Here is a 25,498-nt window from a genome sequence, read left to right as displayed (position 1 = left end):
AAGCCTTTTTATCAGGAATTTATTTTGTCATTTTGTTCACTGCTTTTCACTGAATCTCTTTATCCTTGAAAGATCTGCTTAAAGAGAAACAGAGACTTAAGCCCCAAGAGCCATGTAAGGTACTGGCTTAGACATAAGATGAGAACGGGGCACCTAGGTGGCTCAGTCAGTTAAGCATCTGACTTCAGTTCAGGTCATGATCTCATAGTTCATGAGTTCAGGCCCCGTGTTGGGCTGTGCTGACAGCTCAGAGCCTGGATCCTGCTTCAGATTCTGTCTCTCTCTCTCTCTCTCTCTGCCCCACCCCTGCTTGTGCTCTGTCTCTCAAAAATAAATAAACATTAAAATATTTTTAAATAAAATAACATTAAAAAAAAGAAATAAGATGAGAGGACATTGCATTCCCAGCACAAGAAGGGAGATCACCTTTATATTTACAGACTGGTCCACAGTCTTCCAGCTACCAAGAAGTAAAGTATGTAATGGCTGAGTGGGGGAAAAAAAATCATTACCTGACTGTCATACCTTGAAAATAAAATGTATTATTTCCTTAATCAAAGCATAAGTTCAATGACCTTGAAAAACTAAACTCACACACACACACACACACACACACACACACACACCCCTAACTAACATGTCTTGGAACCCTGGCAGCTATCAAAGTTCCAAACTGAAGGTATTTATTTAACTTAACCAAAATTGAAAACATGATGTAGGGTGTTCTGTGTTCTGTTGTTCCTAAGGCAAATCTCTGAATCTCAGAGAATGTTATTTGAATAGCTCCTATAACAACCTAACACATTTTTAAAATACAAATTCCATTTTTCTGGTCTATTCTTTCGGTCCTTGATTAGAAATCTGGCATTCTGTTGGGAGGGTCAGTGTTAATTAGATCACTAAATTTAACTGTTTTCTGCATTTAAAAAGACTGAACCAAACTGCAGAAGAAAATAATCAGCGCGGCAATAGTGCCATCTTTTGACCAAAGCAGAAAGTGATTCTCTCCCCCTTTCATTAATTCCTCATTATTTACTATCAGGAGATAAACAACATCTTTGTATGTCTTCCTTGTAACGTGTTTGAAGTGACAGTCACTGACCCTCTTACAACAATTTCTGGTGTAGAAGTAAAGCAATCATAGATGTCTGTACTTTTGAAAAATTAAGAATACAGCTAAACATTACTGTGATTAATATATTTATTCTTCATCTTTCCTCTCTTCCCTTCTACCAACATTAAAGCATCAAGGCAATAGCTACCATCCCTTCAGATGTAAATACAGGGAAGCAATCAAGTGAAATGGACTTAAAGATTCCTTTATTGCCACAATATTCCCAAGCTTATTCCCTTCCTCTTAGAAACTCTAGTATTAAACATTTTTTTTTTTAAACCAGGTAAGACTGTAGTTAATTTTAAAAATTTTAAATGAGCATAGGAGCATCAATCCTGAAATTGGTCCCCTGTAACCATTTAATATTCAATTCATATTTCAGAGATTCTATTTAAGACTACTTTATAAGGTTACTAGCAACTTGTACAGAAAAGAAAAACATTTGTATAATTAATACTGTGAGAAACGTATGAATACTACTGGCAGTCTTTGTATCTTACTACTCAAATGACAAACTAAATCCAAAACTGAAAAGGTTAAATGCTTCCAGAGGACACTGCACACACAGCACATGTTTCTCTGTGAAGAAATTTTTACTTTTTTTTTTTTTTTTTTTAGAATAAAAGAGAATATTCCTGAATCAATGGGAATATGGATTTGGTCCAGGAATCAAATGAGATGTTGATTCCTATGTTAGTCAAGTGAAGGACAAGTGATCAGTCTAATTAGTAATGTTTCCTTATGTTTATTTGGTACTTAATTTAAAGAGCACCTCACACATGGAGTCTTAATAAAACCTTATGAGATGCACAGGGTAAACATTCTGGCCCAATTTATCAAATGGAGGGTCACAAAGACTCAGTGACTTGCTCAAAGTTACACAGTTAATTAATGTAGCACAAAGACTGTTATCCTAATCTAATACCAGGAAAAGGACTGCAAGCCTTACCACTGCTATATACCCTGAAGCAAATGTTACCACTGCTAAAATAAGTATGGAATCTAGGGCAATAAGACAGAGCATGCCACATGCATACATTTTGTCATCTCAACTGTCCCAAATACTCACCTTCAGTGAGGAATAATCATATACTTCCAGGTACTTTTAACAAAAAGAAACTAAGAATTAATAGGTCTGGCACTATGACCTGCAACTCTTGGCTACCCGTTCCTTTTATAGAATATACAACCTTCACCTATTCAAGTGCTATATAGCACAGAATTTATGATGAGGTAAATGAAAGCAATTACTTCATGCTGACACATAATTTGAACCTCTTCGCCACAGTCTGACATCTAAATCATAGTTGTAAAGAATTTTCACAAACTACACTCAACTGTTAGAACCTCTGAGTTAGTCACTCCATTAAAATTCCAAATAATTTGGAATAATTCGGTAAGTACTCCAAATTCCAAAGAATCTGGAAATTAATTTAGCCAAATATTATTTACACAGTTTTAAATAAAAATATGTTTTCCGGGGCGCCTGGGTGGCGCAGTCGGTTAAGCGTCCGACTTCAGCCAGGTCACGATCTCGCGGTCTGTGAGTTCGAGCCCCGCGTCGGGCTCTGGGCTGATGGCTTGGAGCCTGGAGCCTGTTTCCGATTCTGTGTCTCCCTCTCTCTCTGCCCCTCCCCCGTTCATGCTCTGTCTCTCTCTGTCCCAAAAATAAATAAAAAAAAAAAAAAAAAAAAAAAAAAAAATGTTTTCCTGGGGCACCTGGGTGGCACAGTTGGTTCAGCATTCGACTCTTGATTTCCACTTAAGTCATGGTCTAGAGGTTTGTGGCTTCAAGCCCCCCATCAAGCTCTGCATTGGTGGCACAGAGCCTGCTTGGGATTATCTCTCTTTCCCCCTCTGCTCCTCCCCGGCTCGCACACATGCACTTTTGCCCCCTTTCTCTCGCAAAAATAAACATTAAAAAATAATATTTTCCTCAGAAGTTTATTGATAAAATGATTACAAAACCAGACTAAAAGGTTCATTTTCAGCTTTGATCTTACCATACTATTTGATTCTGTCATTCATCCTCAACCTCAAGAAACATTCCCCAACTTTGGTTTCCTGGACACTTTGTTCACTCCTCCTTCTACAAAAGTCTAAAGTTCCCTTTCAGCCTCCTTATCCACCTTTCCTCTACTTCCTATCCATTAAATATAAGTCTTCCCTAGAATTTTATCCTTGGTTTATTTTTTTTAATTTAATTTAATTTAATTTAATTTAATTTAATTTAATTTAATGTTTATTTATTTATTTAAAGAGAGAGAAAGCAGGGGAGGGGCAGAGAGAGAGGGAAAATGAAAATCCCAAGCAGGCTCCAGGCTGTCAGTGCAGAGCTCGATGACATGGGGCTGGATCCATGTGAAATCATAATCTGAGCTGAAATCAAAAGCTGGATGCTTCACCGACTGAGCCACTCAGGTGTCCCTAAAGATTTTATTTTTAAGTAATCTCTCCACCCAACATGGAGCTTGAACCTACAATCCTCACTCAGATCAAGAGTTGCATGCTCTACCGACTGGGCCAGCCAGGCTCCCTTCTTCCTAAAGTTCGATGTGCTACATGTTATCTCATTCAATCTTTCAATTAAGTTTTGAGACATGAATTCTTATTCTCACTTTGCAGATGAGAAGACCAAGGCAAGATAGCTAAGCAACTTGTACAAGGCCACTCAGTAAATACACAAACCAAGATTCAAATCCAGGCAATAGAGCTCTACAGTTCATGCTGTTAACCGAGGTGTTACCCTTGACACCTTCTTTTCCTTCCCACTCCAGAGCCAATCAATCACCAAGTTCTACTAATTTTCCATTGAAATTATCTTGCAAATCTAACCACACATCTCCCTACTATTCAGTTAGTTAAGGCCTTTGGCATCTAATTCTTGACTACTGTAAAATTCTTTCAAATTGGTTTTCTTGTTAAAGGGTATTCTTGTAAATCTTTGTAGCCTCCCAATGTTATTGTTATCTGATCAAGGGATTTCCAACTGTGACAAACACTTTTAACTGTTCCCTAATACCAGTTCTCACTTTCTTCTGTAGTAATGCAATTTTTAATTAGGTACAGTTAAGGCTAGTTTCCTAAATTGCCTTTCACTAAAGGTAGTCATAGGACTAAGTATGACCCAGGAGATGTGAGTAGAAGTAATGTGAGGTATGTTCTTTTGTTCCTTCCTACTAGTTGCAATGCAGATTAAACAGCAAGAGCTGGAATAGCCACCTTGGAGCATGAGATAGAAGAAAGATGAGGCCTGGATCTCTGATGATTATGGACTCTGGCAATCAACTGATTGCTGGAACAACCCTGAGAAGCCTACTCAGGATTTTACTCACTTAAGTCACTATTATTTTGAGTCTTTCCCTTTGTCTATTTCTTTTTCCATCGGAAAATGATCTTATACCGAATTTGGCACCAAACGTGGACTTGCTTTAGCAGAATCTAAAATGTAGAACTGGCTTAGTAAGAAGGCAATAGGGGGCATGTTCAAACAATACTACCGGCTGGAAAGCCAGTGACTATTAATTTTATATGTGAACTTGACTACGCCATTGTGCCTAGGTATGTGGTTAAACATTATTCTGGGTATTTCTGGGTATTTGGGGGTAAAATCAACATTAAATTGGTGGTCTTTGAGTAATGCAGAATGCACTCCATGATGAGGTCAGACCTCAACCAGTCACAGAAGGCCTGAACAGAAGACTGACACCTCTCTTGAGCAGGAAGGAATTCTACCAGGTGGTAGCATTCAAACTTGAACCACAACATCAACTTTTCTTTAGATCTCCAGTCTGCTGACTCATCCTGCAGAGTTTGAACTTGCCAGCCTCCATAATCATGTGAGCCAATTCCTTAAAAAAAACTCCTCTCTGTATATATACACACATCCTATGTTTCTCTGGAGAACCCAGAATAATACAGCCAGTAACCCTTATTATGCCATAGAAAAACATTTAATAAAATCATTGTTTATCATATCTTGGAAGACAGACCATATGCTAAACAAAGCTTATAGAACTCTAGGGTGACTAGAACAAAATCTCAAAATGTTACTCTAGGTTAATGAAAGAAAGCTCTGAAAAGATCGCAGTAATTTGGAAGGAGCGCTGGAAGGAATACAGCTCTCATAAGGAAGGCTCTCTGCCCATGGGTTATAATCTAAATCAACAAAGAAATTCGATAATTTGGGCCTTGCTAGGGTTGAAAGAGTCGACAGATTCCATGCCCCAAAGTAAAGCAGTGATCAAAAGGTATTCCTGAAGAGGCAGCTCTTGCAGAGATAAGACAGTGGCCTCAAGCCTCGCTCTAGCACTTCTGAGCAAATGTTCTTATTCGGACACTGGGATTTAGTCCAAAAACAAAGATGTTTCTTTCACACCTCATCCAATAAAATGGAACATACTTCTGATATACACAACATGAATAAATATCAAAAACATGCTGAGAGAAAAATTCCAGATAATAAAGAATACATGCTGTTTGATTACATTTTATATAGTTTGAGAACAGGCAAAGCTAATCTACAGTAAGAGATGTCAGAACAACGTTTGCCTTTGGTGAGTGGAGCAAATGGATTCTGAAGAAGCACCAGGGATCTTTCTGGGCAACGGAAATATTCTATATCTTGATAAGGTTGTGGGTTACACATGCCTATGTAACTGTCAAAATTCCTTGAACGCACATACAGCCTCGTGTATGCACATGTTACAGATCCACTGGCTCAACTTGTAGGTGGGGTAGGGGGTAGCTCCTCCAGCAATTATGGGTTCTTCCTTCAGCTTCCCTGAATTCTAGACCATGTTCCTGTGCAGTTTCATAATGAAATGCACGTGCTAGTCTGCAGATCACCCATATCATTATAAACAGATGATTAGAGGTGATAAGAGACCTATGAAGGTTCTGGTGCTAGAAAAACGTGGCTACTCTGTCCTTCTGGGTTCTAGTGTGTCTTTGTACTCCCCCCCCCCACCCCCCCACTTTGTGTGCTGGTTACTAGCCCTGGTTAACTTCAGGTTCCACACCAGAAGTAGAGGCACAATTATACACAACTTCTACAGACTGTTTAACCAGCTTCTATGGATTCAGTAAGATCTTATTCCTAGAAGATCCCTTACTTCACTTACAGAGATTCTTCTCTGACCAAACCCTAACTAACAGTCAGTCAGGAATACCTTGGTCTCTGTAGAATGAGACAGTATTGTGTAAGTAACTATCAAGTCAGTAAAGGAGTTAAAATTCATTCTTTGCCTCATCTTTCTAGGTGTTTAGTAAATTCTAATGCTTACATAATTATTGTCCAGTTTCCTTTCGATCAAACTTTTATTCATCCTTCTAGACCTATTTCAAAGTTCACATAATCTCCGAAACTTCCACTGACTTCCCATGAAATTCCTTCCTCTTCTATTTTTCCCAAGCAAGAAGTTTTCAGCTCCTTGAAAACAGGGTTTATATGATATGCATTGTTGCTTTTTTCATGTATAGCACAACTGGAAAGTATGTCCTCAAAATATATTCATTAAATAAATGAATGAATGAATGCCACCTCAATTAAGAGGTAGGTCAGGCAGAGAACTTTTCAGTGTAAAACAAAAGAAATATGCTTCATTGCAACTAATACTCAAAAATTCTGAATAGGGAACAAACAGCTCAAGCAAACTACAACTCTCATGTTGTAGAACAGATGGAAATGTTAGAGGCCAGAGGCTTTATTTGGAAAAAAAATAATAAAGCTTTTGCCAACAGGTAATTTATAAAAATGAGATATTTATAAAAATGGAAGGTTTTTTCCCTTGCTAACAGGGGTAGATAAACTCCTAAAAAAAGTAAAATAATCTATTAAGGAAGGTTGCTACATAACAATTGTGGTCTCAATTCTGATTGAATGGAATAGTTTGGTAAATTTTAGTAAATGAACTTGACTTTCCATAGGGAAAACCATGGCCACTACTTTAAAACTGAGATAAGTGGTATTGTGATCTTGTGATATATAATATATAATAAGATCTTGTGATCTTGGTCTTCATTCCTTTTTCTGACACAGAGCTCCTAAAACCTTGAAATTTCCTAAGAGTGATTGTAACAAAGGTTTCTTTTGTTACACTAATGAGATGACTTTGGACCTCAGCTAAAGAAGGCTACTGGTTTCCAGGGAAACCAGTCATATGACCAGGGGATTGGAACTTTCAGCCTCACCCTCGAATCCCTAGGGAAGGATGATGAGCTGAAGATTTAACAACTGCCAATGGCCAACAATTTAATCAACAACCATGCCTACATAATAAAGGCTCCATAAAAACCCAGCAGTTTAGGTCAGAGAGCTTCTGGGTTGGTGAACATGTAGAGAAGCTGGGAGAGAACGACATGCGCAGAGAGTGCACGGAAGCTCTTGCTCTTTCCCATATACCTTACATTCTGCATCTCTTCCATCTGGATGTCCATCTGTATCCTTTATCATTTTCTTTAATAGAATTGGTAATAAAATATTACCAATATCTATCTTCTATCTTTAGAAGATATCTCTAATATTACCAGTATCTACTAATTCTGTCTTCTTTAATAGAATTGGTATTCTCTGAGTTCCATAAGCTGCTCTAGCAAACGGAACCAACAAGGGGGTCATGGGAACCTGTGATTTATAGCCCATTGTTTAAAAGCAGGGTGACAAACCTGGACCTGTAAGTGGCATCTGAAATGTGGGTGGGGGCAGCCTTGTGGGACTGAACCTGTGGGATGTGACACCGCAGGTAGAGAGTGTCAGACTGAGTTAAACTGTAGGACACCTAGCTGATATCACAGAGAATTCCTTAGTGGTGTGGGTGAGAACTCCCCCCCCCCCCCAACTACCACATTGGAATTAATACCAGAACCCTTTTAGACACCAAAAATACCATTAAGACATACTTAAAAATGAAGGTTATCCCTGACGCTGTCTTTCTGGACACATAAGGGAAATTTAACAGAGAAAGTTCGTGTGGGGGGCAGACAATTGGATTTAAAAGGAAGAAAGTAAATCTAGTCTTAAAAAAATTATTAGCCTAATTTGATATACTAAATATTTTAATTACTACAAGGTAATTTAACAAATAATAAAACCACAACTTTAGCCAACTGTTAGGAGCTCACAAAGCTTTTATGTTTAAGTTGTTCCTTTTCTGTCCCCCCCACAATCCTAAAAGTTTAACTCCTCTATTTTTTGTATCATTTTTTCCTCTGAGTATTTCAGGATATTTCCATTTCATTTATTTTTCCTTATCATCCCATATTTTTTTCCCATGTTACATTGTTGGCTTCTCGTATTCCTTTAGAATTTTTCTATTTTTGTTCCTTATTTCTTTCATTTTTCCATGGCCTGTTTCTCATCATTTCCACTCTGTTTGTATCAGTTTACTATTTCTGCTGGCAAATAGCAGTCTAAGAAAGCAAATACCACTATTATGTACTATGACCAAAGAAAACATTAAGGTGAAAAGTTGAAGCTCATGTACAATCTATCAAATAAATGCAGATTCAAAATTAAGTTTCAGGTACTTTAAGCATCTAAAACACAGATATTTCTGGGTTGATAGTTACCTAGTGCCATCATCAGTTTTAAAAGTATTATTTTACAAGCCTTGAGGGTACCCTTCACTATGCTCACAGTAAGTAATCAAATTTCTAGATATCAAACTGTTTATTATCAAAGAAGTTCTGCAAATTCAAGATAGAGAAACATGACCAAGCTTGCTATTTTCAGAGATGCCATACCCAGCAGCTATTCCTTTATCAACCTAAGAAACAAAAATAATGCTGATAATTATCTCCTCTCCACTGGCAGAACTTTTTACCTTGAAGAATGAATATTTTTTATATAGTATTTTTATATGTGGTAGAGTGGTGTGATAAAAGATGCTAGATACTCCTGAAATAAATTATAAACAAGTTTTAATACATTTCTTATACATTTCTACTTGGAGATCTTTAGTATATTTTCTCAATTGTTAATTACCTCATTAAGATGAGCACAGGAGGGTTGGTTAAGTTTGAAAAGCTCTCTGCTGAGACTGAATATAAAGGAAGCCAGTTTTGTGTTGTTTAAGTTAGGAAGAGTGACAACAGACCACATTAGGTCTGCCTAACTTTTATGTAGGGTCTTTAATCTACTATCAAATATTGTCTCTTCACTCATACAAAGAAAAAGAACTAATGAAAAGCTTTGAAGAAAACCACCAGAATTGACTAAATTTTGGCCCATGGCAAACATGCTTATAAATGAAGACAGATTGCTTCTTACAGATTTAAGTGGTCTTTTAAAGTTTTTTCAAACTTTTTTTTTTCTTTAGTAAAAAGAAACTTTCTTCAAATGACAACCTACAAGTTTAACCAGATGAAGATACGCCACTAGTTGGATCTAGTTAGTATAAGTCATCCCTCTCCCTCCCCTCAAGATGGCTCCTACAACAGTGCTACAGAATCCCTATGTCTTTATAGAGCAAAGGTTAAAAGCCACTATTGTAAATAATTGTTTAGAGGAAAACAACAGGCTGATATAGCATGTTCTCTGATCACAATAAAAATTAAAAAATAATAAGAGAGCTAAAAAATACCCATATGTTTGGAAACTGGAAACAAACTCACAGTAAAAAAAGATCAACAGGGGTGCCTGGGTGGTTCAGTTGGTTGAGCGTCTGCCTTTGGCTCAGGTCATAATTTCACAGGTTCATGGGTTGAAGCCCCATGTCAGGTAGTCAGGCTGTGCACTGACAGCACAGAGCCTGCTTCAGATTCTCTGTCTCCCTCTCTCTGTGTCCCTCCCCACTCACCTGTGTGCTCTCTCTCTCACAAATATTAAAAAAAAAAAGATGAACAAATTTAAATACTAGATCCTGAAAAGACATAAAACTTGACAAACCTCAGGCAAGACTGATTAACAAAAATAAAAGAGAACATTTTAAATCCTGAAGACACTAAGAAGATAATAAGGAGATACTGTATATAATTTTATGTCAGTAAGTTTGTTGACTTGGATAAAATGGAAAATTACTTAACAACAAACTCTCATAAAACTGATTAAAAAAAAGAGAGAGAGAAAACTTAAGAGTCCTGTAACCTTTAAAGAAACTAAATCAATGGTCAAAAATTTTCCCACAGAATTCCAGGCCCATCATGGCTTCCACGGCAATTTCTATCAAATATTCAGGGGGAAAAAATACTTGCAACTTGCCATAAACTGTTCCAGAGAATATAAATGAGAACCTACTCTTCAATTCATTTTATGAAGCTACTATAACCTTAATTCCAAACTCTAAGAATATTTCAAAAATGAAAAATTATAGGCCAGTTTCACTTATGAACACACATGGAAAAAATCCTAAGCAAAATATCACACAGAATCCAGAAAAAAAATCACCTATATATATTTCTACATATTATAGAATCATGAGGGTTTTTGTTGAAAATCCAAAAGAATCTATAAATTTTTAGAGTTAATAAATTTCTCAATATCGTGAAATAGCAGGAAAATGTCAAAACTGTCTGAATTGGTAGACTTAATGTAATTCCAATCAAAATCCCTACAAGTTTTTCATGAAACTTAAAAAGCTGATTCTAAAATGTATATAAAGATGCAAAGAACTGAAAATGGTCAGGATACTCTTAACAAAACAGAATGAAATAACAAGGGAATATCTGTGTCTACATATTATGATATTAATGCCATGGTAATTAAGTCAGTGTAGCATTAGCTGTTGGGTCTATAAATAAAGCAATTGAATAGAACAGAAATCAGACTGATGTTAATGTGGACATCTGATTTACAAAAGAAGTAGCACTACAGACTCCTGGCAAATGGACAGACTTTTCAATAAGTGCTGTTGGGACAATTAAGTATCCATGCGCAAAGGTAAAAAAAAAAAATGAAGAATGGAGAAGGAAAAGACGGAAGAAAATAAGATTCCTACCTCCCACTACTAAGCAAAAATCAGCTGAGGTGGATTATAGACCTAAGTGTAAAAGTTAAAAAATAAAGCTTCCAGAAAATAACACAAGAAATTATCTGAGGTTTGGAAAAGACTTCTTAAAATAGGGCACACAAAAAAGCATTAATCCTAAAAGAAGACATAGATGTAATAAATTATATACAAAAAGCAATAAACTCTTCTTGTAAAACAAAAATAAAAGAACCAAAACACCAAGAAGAGTGAAAGGGTGAGCCACCATGCCACAATATGGGAGGAGATATTTGTGCCACAAAATTGTGAAGGGACTGATGTTCATCCTTCTTGCAAGTTACACAGGTAGCATGCCAGTTACAGGGATGTTGGTAGAAGACATGAAACTCCTAAATCAGAACTAATGGATGGTTAATTACCTACAAAATAATAGCAGCCAATTCAAACAAAATTTGAATCTGCCCTGTTTTACCACTGGTGCCCAGAACATAAAAGGAACTCAATAAATACTTCTAGAAAGAATATATGGTTAAGGGAGAACTGTCACCAACCTTGCCACATGTTTGTATGAAGACAGAGGAGACTCTTCCTCCTCCACCTACAAGGCAGGGGTAGGCATTTTGTTGGAGTAAACAATGCAAGACTCTCCACCTACTTACTTGAGCCTCTGCAAACAAGGAGGAGAAGTAGCTAATGTAGTCAATGAATGGTATCCACTGTTATTATTTTTACTAGTGATGGAGCCAAAATGGAAAAATCACTATTCATGGAACATCACAAACTTTCTTGTTCTCTTGGACCTGACTAACCTCTGGCACAAGTCCTACCCTTTCATCTTTTTAATCATGTTTCAATGCACAGGATATAAAGGGGAAGGGGTTTTACTTTTTAAGTGTTTGCTGATTAGTTGAATGAATTCTAAGAGTTAGATGTGGGACTGGAATAAGAGGTTTCATCAGAGGCACCGGGTTGGGGTTTAGGGTGAGCTAATACAAAGGACTGGATTGTCAAATCAGATTCTCATGAACCTACCTACTATCAAGATATATTAATAATTTCAAGTACACAAGTAATCAAAGAGCACAAAAGAAGCAGGGACATCCAAAGTGGCTACCTCAGTCTTGCTTATAGCTCAGAATAGCTCAAACAGAGCTTCTAGCTCAGAATGTTTTCTAGCTCAGATAAGAGATGAGTTCTCTAAGCAAAGTTCACAGGTAAGTTCACACAATGGGGAGATGTCGTATTTCTAATATATCTTAAGGAGTTGAAAAGCTTGAATGACGTTCTCCAGAAAGCTGTGCCTCACAAATCTACAGATTCTAGGCTGTGTTTACCACAATCCTAATCAGGGATATTCTGCTCAAAAAATGACATAAGTAGGAGTTCTCCTGACAGCAAAATTCATTAGTCTATTCACCAAGGAGGTCAGTTATCAACATGTTTAACTGGGTCACCTGCCTTCTTTCTTTCCATGGGGGTGCCTCCATAGAAATCAAGAGAAATGGATCACAGCCCAGCTGCTAACTTCTTTCCCAGAGAGTTATCAAGCTCTTCCTGGATCACTGAAAAGGCTGCTGTTTTAATCTCCACTAGGATTTCTTTTTTAACGTTTACTTGTTTTTGAGAGAGAGAGAGAGAGAGAGAGAGAGAGAACTCAAAGTGGGCTGCAGGCTCTATTCTGTCAGCACAGAGCCCTACATGGGGCTGAAACCCACGAACCACAGGATCACGACCTGAGCCAGATGCTTTACCAACTGAACCACCCAGGCGCCCCTCCACTAGGATGTTTTGTACCTATACCTATTTCTTGCATTTATGATATCCTATCATAAGAAAGTCTTTGATACTCCTAACTACCTGAATGAATGAATGAATGAATGAATGAGGGATTTAATATGCAGTCATCTCAAAAGTATATTTTCAAAGACTATTTACTAATTAACATGTTCATGGGGCACTTGGGTGGCTCAGTCGGTTGAGCATCTGACTCCTGGTTTTGGCTCAGGTTATGATCGCACAGTTCATGAGATCCAGCCCGGCATCAGGTTCTGTGCTTATGGCATGGAGCCTGCTTGGGATTCTCTCTCTCTCTCTCTCTCTCTCTCTCTCTGCCCCTCCTGTGCACACGCACATGCTCGCTCTCTCAAATTCTTAAAAATAATAATTAACATGATCATAATAAATTAAATAAAGATACTGAATTCTATTCTGATTTCTATTATAAATACTATATGCAGTCAAAGAAGTTAAGTTGGTGTAAGTTTCAATGGGTGGCTTATTTTCTGCTTTATATTTCTTTGTATATTTCAAATGTGTTATAAGACTATACTACTTCCATGTTAGGAAAGGTTATTAGAATAAACCTCTTCAGTTTAAATATTTATCTGTTGCTTACTTTGTAAAATTTACTTTGTTACACCCATACTCCATCCTTAACATGACCAAAGTTGGGTGTCCCTCCTCTTGTTCCCTTTGTACTCTATTCTACTACCACATTCTTGCCGCATTTTAAAACAATTGCCCTGAGGACCTTGAGAACAAGGAGCATTTCATATATATTTTAGTATCTGCAATGCCTAGCAAAGTTCTGATATAAAGTACTTAATAAACGTTGGATAAATTAATAAATGCTGATAAAATCTTATTTTCAAGATTGTATTTCTTTTTTTTTAATATGAAATTTATCATGTTCCATACAACACCAAGTGCTCATCCCAACAGGTGTCCTCCTCAATGCCCATCACCCACTTTCCCCTCCCTCCCACCACCCTCCCCCATCAACCCTCAGTTCATTCTCAGTTTTTAAGAGTCTCTTATGATTTGGCTCCCTCCCTCTCTAACTTGTTTTTCCCTTCCCCTCCCCCATGGTCTTCTGTTAAGTTTCTCAGGATCCACATAAGAGTGAAAACATATGGTATCTGTCTTTCTCTGTATGACTTATTTCGCTTAGCATAACACTCAAGATTGTATTTCATATTGTCAATCTATACTTGAGACATTTTTAGTGTTGAAAATACAATAGCTACAAACTTTGGATGTCTCTTCAACCTTTTACAATTGTATTTAATGTGGAATATTTTGATCTGTACAATCTTAATAAAAAGAAGTGTGTACTTTGTGCAAATTACAGATTTAAAAAAATTTTTTTAATGTTTATTATTGAAAAAGGAAGAGACAGAGTGTGAGCAGGGGAGGGGCAGAGAGAGAGAGAGACAGAATCCAAAGCAGACTCCAGGCTCTGAGCTATCAGCGCAGAGCCCAACGCAGGGCACTCAAACCCATGAACCGTGAGATCATGACCTGAGCCAAAGTCGGACGTTCAACTGACTGAGCCACCCAGGTGCCTCAAACAAATAACAGATTTTTAATCTGAGAATCTCTGACTCCTGCCATCTAACTTGAGAAAAAGAAGAAAAAGGAGAAGGTAGGGGAGTAAGAGAAGTATTAGCAGTAGCAATAGTAGCTGTAGGGGTATTAAGGGTTTGCTTGTGTTTTCTGGATTCCAAACATATGACTAAGCATATCATGATAGTATGCAAAGCTAACTGAATTAGTTGACCTTTAAGAAGAAAATATATACATAACTGAAACACTGGTGGAAATCTTCCATTCTAATAGACCTGTATGTCCAAAGATTATTTTTCCAACATGAATATATCAACGTTTTAGTCACTGTGTTGATGAATGATGAAGACTCAGGCTTCACAGTCACCAGGTATCCCTTATCTCAGCTCAAGAGCATGACAGAAGAATTGTTGGTGATTTTTATTTTTTTAATGTTTCTTTTAAAACACAATTCTTGCTGTCAGAGTACCACTTTTTAAGGATAGTTATCTGGATGATTTATACAAATTTTCAAAATGTTACCGAATAATCTAAGCTTCCTTTTTCAATGAGTTCACAAATTGGATTTTACTTGTCAAGTAGTGAGAAAAGAGAACCAGAAGGGGTCAGTATTTTAAATGTGATTGATTTTCTCTGGGTAAATAGATGACATGATACATTACTGCAATAACATACCAATATTTTTGTTATAAATCATACTCTTCAGTTCATGCTTTCCCACCTAAAAATCATGTAAACTTCTCTTGCACAAACACCATGGCACTTTCTAGAGACAACATGTATATCATTTTCAGCATATTTTCTCACTCTGTTTATCCTAATACATTTAAATAAAAATGAGGCAAGAGAACCTGATTATGTATGTACACAGTTTGTAACAGAAATGACTGCTCTCAGAAATTATTTTGAGAAATGATAATAAAGATACACTTTCAAACGGTATTCAATTAATAAAAATGTCTTATGTTCAATTATTCCTTATATCATTGTCCTACATTCTCATCTTCTGAAAATGGTTTGGGGACAGATGTGTAAGAGAGTTGTATACAGTTTTATCTTCCTGTATTGTAAATTAAATAGAAGAGTCTAATTTTTCCATTTCTGTATGGATAAATCAAAGGGTCCTCAAAAAGTGTACAATGAAGCCATATGCTCTGGTATCTATCTCCTGTCATCATTATGCCCTCTAATAAGCTTTTCATGCTAAAAAGAAAAATCAGGTTTGATCACTGTTTTCATGATTATATGCATAATCTTTAAAAGAATTTTTTAAAAAAGATATCTACTAATATTAGTCTTTTAAAAAAGTGTAAATCAAGAAACTTCTATTAAAAAAATATCAATTTTAGGGGCACCTGCGTTGCTCAGTAGGTTAAGCATCCGGCTCTTGGTTTCAGCTCAGATCATGATCTCGTGGTGGTTCGTGAGTTCAAGCCCCGCTTCCTGCTCCACGCTGACAGTGCAGAGCCGGCTTGGGATCTCTCCCTCTTTCTCTGCCCCTCCCCTGCTCACTCTCTCTGTCTCTTTTGAAATAAATAAATAAATAAATAAATAAATAAATAAATAAATAAATAAACTTTTAAAAAGTACCAATTTTAATTTAGGTATCACATTCATAAAAACATGTAAGATTAATATTTGGCTACAGAGTATTGTGTTTTCAAAAGCTACAACTGTAAACAGTGTGTAGATGGCCTATTTAATATAAATATGAATGATTTCTGATAACGTAAATGAATATACAGCCATAGAGAACATGAAGTATCTTTGTGTACCATAACCTGTCAGCTGACAAATGCAAATACAAGTCTAGTCTTCAAAAAAACAGTACAAAAAATTTTCCTTATTTGCCTCTCAATTATCCTCTTGTTTTCTCCCTCCTGAGTGCCATCTTCTGTCCACAATATCAGGCCAGGCAATATTTGCTTGCTTGCCTTCTAATTGCTCTTTGCAAATGTAAATAAGGATCTACTATCAATCCTTTATACTTTTGACTAAAATTCACACATCAATATATTTACTCTCTTGCATATGTTTGCATTTGAAGCCTTTTATTTCTTATTGTGGAATAAAAGGATAATCTTTTGTTAAAGGGAGGTAAGGCAATAACTAGGTGAAAAAGATTTCGAAGAAAGTAGGAAACTTCTTTATATGTGGTATGGTGATAGAGCTATGAGAAAATTACTATATATGTGTGTACACACCCACACACATATTTCATTTTCTGGAGTCAGGGGCAGGTGATACAAGAGAAAGTGGCTAGAGTTATCATTTTTTCCTTTATCTTTTTAACTCCCAGACTTGTAGATGTCAGGGAACTAGAACTGCTTTCTGTGCCTAGAGCTTGGGCATCCCATGATTTCCCCGGTATCATCATAATCATACAGCAAAGGGACCCAAAGTTTCAACTAGTCTAAGTGGCTCTGAAAACTCTCACACAGACCAAGCATCAGGGACAGGAAGTGCAGAGTAGCTGTTCAAGGAAAAGAATACGAGACAGCTAGTATGATGGTGCTCCCCATGTGATTACATGAAAATCTACACCTGTAGTGATTGAGAGGTCAGTTTTGCACCTGTTCGATATGCTACTAAAATGATGTAGCGCTAAAGCCACTCCTTTTGGAGACTAAGACAATGGGGGAGGGGAGGGGCCACTAAGGAAGAGCCTTCGTTGTTAAGGCATAAGAAGGTGCCTATGTGAGGTTTATATAAATGCAGGACCTTCATGATGATGACTGTAATGCTATATGATGTTATATATAACATAATGATCTCGCATGAGACTGTGCTGACAGCTTGGAGCCTGGAGCCTGCTTCAGATTCTGTGTGTGTCTCTCTCTCTCTGCCCGTCCCCTGCTCACCCTCTGTCTGTCTCTCTCTCTCTCACTCTCAAAAATAAACATTTTTAAAAAGTAAAAAGAAAAAAAAAAAGGAATAATGTAAACATCCAAAATTAGAAGATTAAATAGCATAGGATAGACTGACGCTATTTAATATTTCACAAAAGTTGAAAAGAACAAAGTAAATCTACAAGGAAAAAAAAAACTAAGAAAAATTAAGTACAAAAAAGCAAGTTTCAGATCAATATATACACAACGATAGCAGTTATTTTTTAATGTATTTCTCTATGAACATGTAATTGTAAAATGAGCTATAGAACAAGTTTGGAAGAGTGTGCCCCAAACTTAAGTCCAACAATTAACTCAGTGAACAAAGCTGGTATTTGGCTGGGTCTACATCCAAGGGGGCTTTTTGCTTCATTTTTATTATCTGAGTTTGTTTACAATGAAAATGTTTGCATTTAATAGTTGTATAATAAAATATATATTTTAAATGCTATCAAGAGATCAAGTAAAATTAAAATTGAAAAATATCTATTTATCCATTTAATGGATCTTTAGTATTTTTAACAAGCATATATTTGGAAGAATAAAGGGAACAGAAAATAGATTACCATGAATTGAGACAAAATGGGAGGAAAAGCAATCGACGGAATATAAAACACAAAAAGCTTAATAATGAACAGGAAGAAAAAGAAGTATAGGGAGGCTTTTTCATGAGAGAAAGAACAATGATATTCTCAGGAAGCCTGGTTGCTTAATCACACTTTAAAAAAAATTAGAGGTCACAATGGTAACAAGCCATCATAACACTTATTGTCTATTACAAGGCATAAGTTATAATAATAGCAAGGCCCAGAGTAGCTGGAATAATTAACCAAGAAGCCAGATCAACATGCCAAAGCTAATAACCCAAGAGGTAGACGGGGAAAAGTGATATAAAATTCTCAAAATATCTTAGGGTTTAGTAGATGAAAGGCTGACACTGGAATCATATGAACAGTTTAAATGCCAGATGAGTAACGTCTACAAGAACCCTCTAATGGGTACTAACCAGAATAGCCATAATGAGCTGATACTTAATCCAGTACAAGAACAAGACTACATATTAGTTGACTGTAATACTTAGATAATGGCATGTATTCATTGTTGTGTATCAATCAGAAGTTGGAAGCAAACCACATTGTCAGCAGTGCATACAAAATGTTAATCATTCTCATTCCACATGTAAGAGATAATAGGTGATAATGCATCATTTAACCATATTTTAAATATTTCAGAGAATTTTTGTTCAGCATTAAACAACAGGAATTGCTTGAGAGTGGAGTATAAGTAGAAATCTCTTTTAAAACCAGGACAGTATGTCCCACAGTGTCTCTTTTTAGAGGAAAGCCAAGTATCTCTTGGTGGTCGCATGCTTCTAGAAAACTCTTAAAGGGTAGATAAGTGCTAACAATAAACTACAACTTCCTAGGAGGCTGACTCATCCAGAACAATGTGTCCATTACCAACAAAATACAACCTGGTCCAAAGCTACTATTATGGGGGTGCTGTTCAGGTCCTGAAGAAAGAATAGGGTGCCAAACCCTAGATCTGAGACGGCCCAGATATGCAAACAATTTTAAATGACAATACACAGCAATACCAAATTTCATTGAGTGGATAGGAGTAGTGAGTCCTTAGAGCAGGAGAGCTGAAAGGAAAAAGGTTAAGAATTTTCTGGATACAGCCTTTGGAGGAATAATTACCAACACCTACACAGGAAACCCTCCATTTGGGGACTTCTCTGTGTCATGATTTGTCATGCCTATTTAAATTACATTAAAAGCTGGAATAAACTTTTGTATTAATAGCCCTCACCTTAAGAGTTCTATCTGCAGAACAGGCAAATTGCTCCTTTGGCTTATCCTCCAGGCTGCCTTCTGAGAATCAGAAGAGAACAACCAATTTCGATCATTTGAACACGGAGCATCAACTAACACCTAGAGAAAAAAAGGATATATGATGCAAATACGTAGTACATGGAGAAGCTATGTAAAATGTGATAAAAAAAATAGCTAATAAATAAAGTCATTTCTTTTAAAGCCAAAAATATATCATGCTAAATTCTTCATGACCTTTCTTCAGTAATACTTTACACTTCCAGGGTTTGTTTTTCTGGGGCGGGGGGGGGGGGGGGAGGGGGGGTAGGTAACAGGAGAACTAAAAGTCTACTAACATATAATCACATTTCATACTCTTGACAACTACAGCAAAAATTTTTACAGAAGTTACTCATTTTAAACAGACATAACTATATTTCTGAATTCTCAGCATTTACTCTTAAGAACTAATATTTCAATTTTGGTTTATTGAAATGTTCTCTTTTTCTTCAACTGTCATACACTGATATGAAATATTACCAAATTAAAGCAATACAGTGCACATGTTTGTACACTGACCCAAATAACATCTGATCTTTTCCTGAGTATCTTTGAGGCACTTGGAAATGAAAAACATTCAATAATCCCCAATCCCAATGTTACCGCTTCCTTTGAACCATGCTGACCACCAAATAAAAACTGCTTCCTTGTTCACTTTATCAAAATTTCCCAGAGTACTGAGAAATTGTATCAGGCTATGTCTGGAAGCAGATGGAAAACAACAACAACAAAGCAGCATAACAGCCAGGCTATGTCTGGAAGCAGATGGAAAACAACAACAACAAAGCAGCATAACAGCGGTATCATTGGGAGTCCATCAGTTTGTCACAATGTAATAACAGTACCTTGTCAAACATTTCAGGCTGGGCATCTCCCATTTCTCTGCCATCCAATTCAGACACTTTAATTACATTTACCAAAGGCTGCGGGATGAATGATTCTAACGTCTGCCTCAGCCACCTCAATCTCAGACTATCATGTTCATTACAGTGAAGATAACCTAAATATAAAGGATTAAAAAGTTTTAAACTGAATGCAATGGAACTGTTAAATTTCCACTTTTGACCAAATAAATTTCAGAAAGAAATTCATCATAATCATGCAGAAATAGGGTGCAGAGATAAATATTATGATTATGTTTAAAAAATAGCAATACACACACACACACACACAAATTTATAATAGTCATGCCTTACACAGCCCATCAGCTCTGACCACACACTCATTCAAATTTAATTATGGATTCCTAAAGATATGCTATGCAACCAATACCTCAAACACAGTTCTCCCCTAAAGCTCTAAAGAGCAAATGATATATTTGGTGTATGATCTTTCTTTTCCTTTTTTTTTTTGTTTTGTTTTGTTTACTTTTGAGAGAGAGAGACAGACAGACAGACAGAGGAGTGAGTGGGGGAGGAGCAGAGAGAGGGAGACACAGAATCTGAAGCAGGTTCCAGGCTCTGAGCCATCAGCACCAAGCCCAAGATGGGGCTCGAATCCATCAACCCTGAGATGATGACCTGAGCCAAAGTTGGATGCTTAACCAACCGAGCCACCCAGGCACCCCAGTTTTCCTTTCTTTCCTTCCTTCCTTCTCCCCTTTCCCTTCCTTCTTTTCCTTTACTCCTTCTCTTCCTTTCCCTTCCCTTTCTACCTCTCCTCCCCTCCTGTCCCTTCCCCTTTTCTTTCTTCTTTCTCCTTCCAGGAAAGAACATATTAAGTAAAAGAAAGTATATGGTATATGGGAAAAGACACATAAAGTGCTGTTGGCTCTATGGGAAATCATGGGCTCAAGTTATGAGCTATAAGACTCTGGGGAAGTTCCTTAGCTTTCTTTAAGAGTCTCAGTTTCCTTTTGTGTCAGAACATGCATCTCTAAAACATGCCACTTTGCCCTGTTGATTATTTTGAGTTAAAGGCACCTGAATAACAGCAGATGCACAAAGAGCATCTCTGCCTTCCTTTTTCTTCCTGAAAGCCGGAGATGAACTCTCACATGACAGACTCTCTCCCTATACCAGAAGGAAAGAAATATTCTGATCATCAAGAAATGAGGAGTTAGGGCCCAGAGAAATCTGCACAAATAGACCTTGTTAAAAATTCTTCCTGTCTTCTCCCCCACATAGGTTACTTTTCCACAACTGGCACTTTATGTTCAACCTAGTAATATAAGCACTTAGACTTGGCCACTTTTTTGGATCGTTGTTTTCTTGTGGCAACTCCCATATACATGTACAATTCTATTAAACAAAATTTATATGCTTTACTTATACTAACCTGTTTTATGTCAGTCTCAGCAAAATTTTATCTCCTCTACACTGGCTGCCTTAAAAACCTGTTCAGTTTAAAACGTGATACTTTAGTAGTATTTCTAGCATAGGACTGCAAAAGTAGTAGTAACAACTGTTTATGATTATTAACAATTCTTGAGTCCTTATCAAGCGCTAGGCCTTGCTCTAAAAACTTTACATGTCAGGGGGTGGGCCTGGGTGTCTCAGTTAGTCAAGCATCCAACTCTTGATTACAGCTCAGGTCATCTCAAGGTTCATGGGATCAAACCCCACATCTGGCTTCACGCTGACAGCGTGGAGCCTGCTTGGGATTCTCTCTTTCTCTCTCTGCTCCGCCCCAGCTCACATGCTCTTTCCCCCTAAATAAATAAACATTAAAAAAAAAAATCAAAAACAAAAACTTTACATGTAGGGTCACATTTAATCCTCACAAACCTGAGGTAGGTACTTTTTTTAAAACTAAAAAAAAATTTTTTTTTAATTTATTTTTGAGGAGGAGAGAGAGAGAGAGAAAGCAAGCATGAGCAGGGGAGGGACAGAGATAGAGACACAGAATCCGAAGCAGGCTCCAGGCTCTGAGCTGTCAGCACAAAGCCTGACATGGGACTTGAACTCATGAACCATGAGATCATGACCTGGGCCAAAGTCTGATGCCCAAGGACTGAGCCATCCAGGCTCCCCATGGTACTTTTATTGTTATTTATATTTTACTAATGAGGAAACTTAGACCATGAGAGGTTAAGTAATTTGCCTAAGTTCAGAACCAGAAATCCAGACAGTTCCAGAGCCCTACCTATCGTTAAGCACCTCTTAAGCATCATGCTATATACTGCTTCTCACTATAGAAGGCACCTATAAATGGTTTATTCCCTAGTGAAATAGTGATTTGTCTTTCCTTTATTTAAATATATATGTACATATCTTTTTAATGTTTATTTATTTTTGAGAGAGAGAGCACATGCACACAAGTGGGGCAGAGGCAGGCAGAGAGAGAGGCACAGAGAGAGAGAGAGAGAGCCACACAGAACCTGAAGGCCTCAGGCTCTGAGCTGTCAGCACAGAGTCCAACATGGGGCTCAAATTCATGAACCATGAAACCATGACCTAAGCTAAGTTGTAGGCTTAACCAACTGAGTGACCCCAGGCACCCCTAAGTACACATTTTCTCAAAATTAATTTAATCACTTAAAAATTTATTTAAATTCAAGTTAGTTAACATAGAGTGTAGTATTAGTTTCAGGAGCATTATTTTCTTCTGCTGTGTCTGTTAAGTTCCCCATGAGCGAAATCATACATTTGTCTTTCTCTGACTTATTTCGCTTAGCATAACACACTCTAGTTCCACGCATGTTATTGAAAATGGCAGTATCTCATTTTTTTCAATCACTGAGTACTATTCCATTGTGTATATATACATCTTCTTTATCCATTCATCAGTCGATGGGACACTTGGGCTCTTTCTGTAATTTGGCTATTGTTGATAGCACTGCTATAAACATTGGGGTGCATGTGGCCCTTCAAATCAGCACTCCTGTATCCTCTGGATAAATACTAAGTAGTGCAATTGCTGGGTCGTAGGGTAGTTCTATTTTTAATTTTTTGAGAAACCTCCACGCTGTTTTTGAGTGGCTGTACCAGTTTGAATTCCCATCAACAGTACAAAAGGTTTCCCCTTTCTCCACATCTTCACCAACAGCTATTTTACATGTTTGTATATATTTATATATATCATAGAAGTTATATGATATATATAAATATATAATCTATAAATACAAGCATATGTTTTAAAGTTTATTTATTTATTTACAATGAGTGAGAGAATGTGTAAGTGCAGGGGAGGGGCAGAGAGAGAGGGGGAGAATCCTAAGCAGACTCCACACCATCAGCACAGAGCCTGACATGGGGCTCAAACTCATGAACCAAACCATGAGATCATGACCTGAGCTGAAATCAAGAGTCAGAGGCTAAACTGACTGAGCCACTTAGGCACCTTTACAGGCATATTTTTAAATGCACAAAAGCACAAAGAACATCAAAAATTACCTCAAACCAATTGTCTTCAGGTAACCATTTAACATTTTGATAATCACACCACATTGCTTTATGTGTGTACTCATATAAAACTTATATAAGTGGAATTATATATCATCCTCGAGTTGTTGCATCTCATTTTTCATCTACCCTCTCCACCAGCTGCCCATCAAAAGGAACTTAAATTAGCAACCCAATATAAGCCTCGTTTTTCACATATACTATGCCAACACTTTAAAAGAAACAATACCAAGTCAACAGGTAGAAATATAAGTAATTGTTAAAGGCTGCTAAATAGTACATGAGATGGAGACGCCATCCTTTATTCATCCATTACCAATCATTGGGCATTCACATCGCTGTCACTAATAAACACAGTAAACATCTTTATACAGTTATCCTATTATAATATGATTTTATTATTATGAGACAGTTCCAGAGAAATGGATAGGTTAGGGCAGGGGAATTTTTTACTTTTAGTAAATATTACCCGGTCCTTCCAGCAAACTCCCACAAGAAGTGTTATTATCAAAGTGGTGTTGTAGTATAACACGAGATGGGATGTTGTAGTATAATCCTTGATCTATAACACAATTATCTTTTAATTTTCCATTTGCCATTTGGTTTTGCTTTTCTGTCAATGATTATTCTTATTCTTTGTCCTTTTTTTTTTCCTGTTCCACTATTTGTATTTTTTTCTACTAGGTAAGAGATATTTTCATAGTATAGATACTAACTCTCTATCTGCCATGTGATCTGCAAATCTTTCCTAAATTGCATTCTGAATTTATTTGTAGTATCTTAATTCTAAGATAAGTTTCACAATTTTTAATAGTCAATCATACCACTTTTATAATTTCTAGGTTTTTTGGTCTTATTCAAGGCAGTCTATTCAGACTAGATTTTCAGGTCTGACTCAGCTCAACATTCATGCAGGCCATGTCTGGCCTCATCCCACAGGAATCACAGCTTGCCAAGAGGGCAGGGTGAGACACTCCTCTTTCATGGAAGACCTTGGGCAATCCTCACAGTTGGTAATTTAGGTGCAAGATGATAAGATTCACACTGGGCAGGTGTAGGAGCTGTCCTGGCTTAAAAGCTTCATGTCCCATAGGAGACAAGATCTCCTCTAACAACTCTTATAGGCACAGCTTCCAGGATCCCCATGAGGGACATGCCAAGTTACAAGAATCAGTGTACTCAGGAAGGCCCAGTCAGGGCATCCCCATGAGATCTCTGGGCTTATTTATTCTTTCTCCAAGTGCACATGGATTTTACCCTTCAGGGTCTTTTTTATCATGAGCAATGTTGCCTGGAAACATAGTGACAATATGTCCGGTTACCAGGGAAACAAAGCTGGAGTACTAAATGAAGGTGAAATTCTAATGTAGAGGGGAAATATTTTTGTAAACCCTTTGCTCAAATATATATCTGTATAAATATACATGCATTTACAAATCTATATATATCTACACATATGTTGTTGTTTTTTGATTGCCACTCCAGGATTAAAAACTTTTAATGATTTCCCATCATCCATTAAAGTTCAAACTAGTGATTTATTTCAAGGTCTGTGATAATAAGCTCTCACGACAACCTTTCAATTTTGCGACCTCCTGCTATTTTATCAACATACTCTGTGCTCCACTAAATTTGACTGACTTGTCCACTTCTCATACATACTTCAAACCTCTCTTACAGTACTTACCATAATTTGTCTTAGGATAGAGGTTTGTGTGTGTTTTGCTTACCTTTCCTACTACCAGTGTGCCGTGACTTCTATACAGAAAGTGCTCAGGAGATGGCATCAATTTTGTCAGGAGCAGAAAAGAGTAGAAAATTACCTTAAAGGGGTGCCTGGGTGGCTCGGTCAGTTAGGCATCTGACTTTGGCTCAGGTCATGATCTCACGATTTGTGAGTTCGAGACCCGCGTCAGGCTATGTGCTGATAGCTCAGAGCCTGGAGCCTGCTTTGGATTCTGTGTCTCCCTCTCTCTCTGCCCTTCCCCCTATCACTGCTCTCTCTTTC

The 25,498-nt window shown here is 37.1% G+C and overlaps 1 protein-coding gene across 2 annotated transcripts in view; it reads right to left on the bottom strand.

The window, feature by feature from the left end:
* Positions 1–25,498, bottom strand: part of NSUN3 (NOP2/Sun RNA methyltransferase 3) — a 59,583-nt gene that overhangs the window by 12,780 nt on the left and 21,305 nt on the right. For both annotated transcript variants that reach the window (XM_053903240.1, XM_019429968.2), the window contains exons 4-5: positions 19,993–20,147; positions 19,086–19,207 (exon numbers count right to left, since the gene is read on the bottom strand). In XM_053903240.1, the coding sequence (XP_053759215.1) occupies positions 19,086–19,207; positions 19,993–20,147 (277 nt within the window). The remainder of the gene's footprint in view (positions 1–19,085; positions 19,208–19,992; positions 20,148–25,498) is intronic.

This window comes from Panthera pardus, unplaced genomic scaffold (genome assembly GCF_024362965.1).
Source record: "Panthera pardus isolate Hobbes unplaced genomic scaffold, ASM2436296v1 HiC_scaffold_16, whole genome shotgun sequence".
Taxonomy (NCBI): Eukaryota; Metazoa; Chordata; class Mammalia; order Carnivora; family Felidae; genus Panthera; species Panthera pardus.
This window is presented reverse-complemented; position numbering and strand designations above follow the sequence as displayed.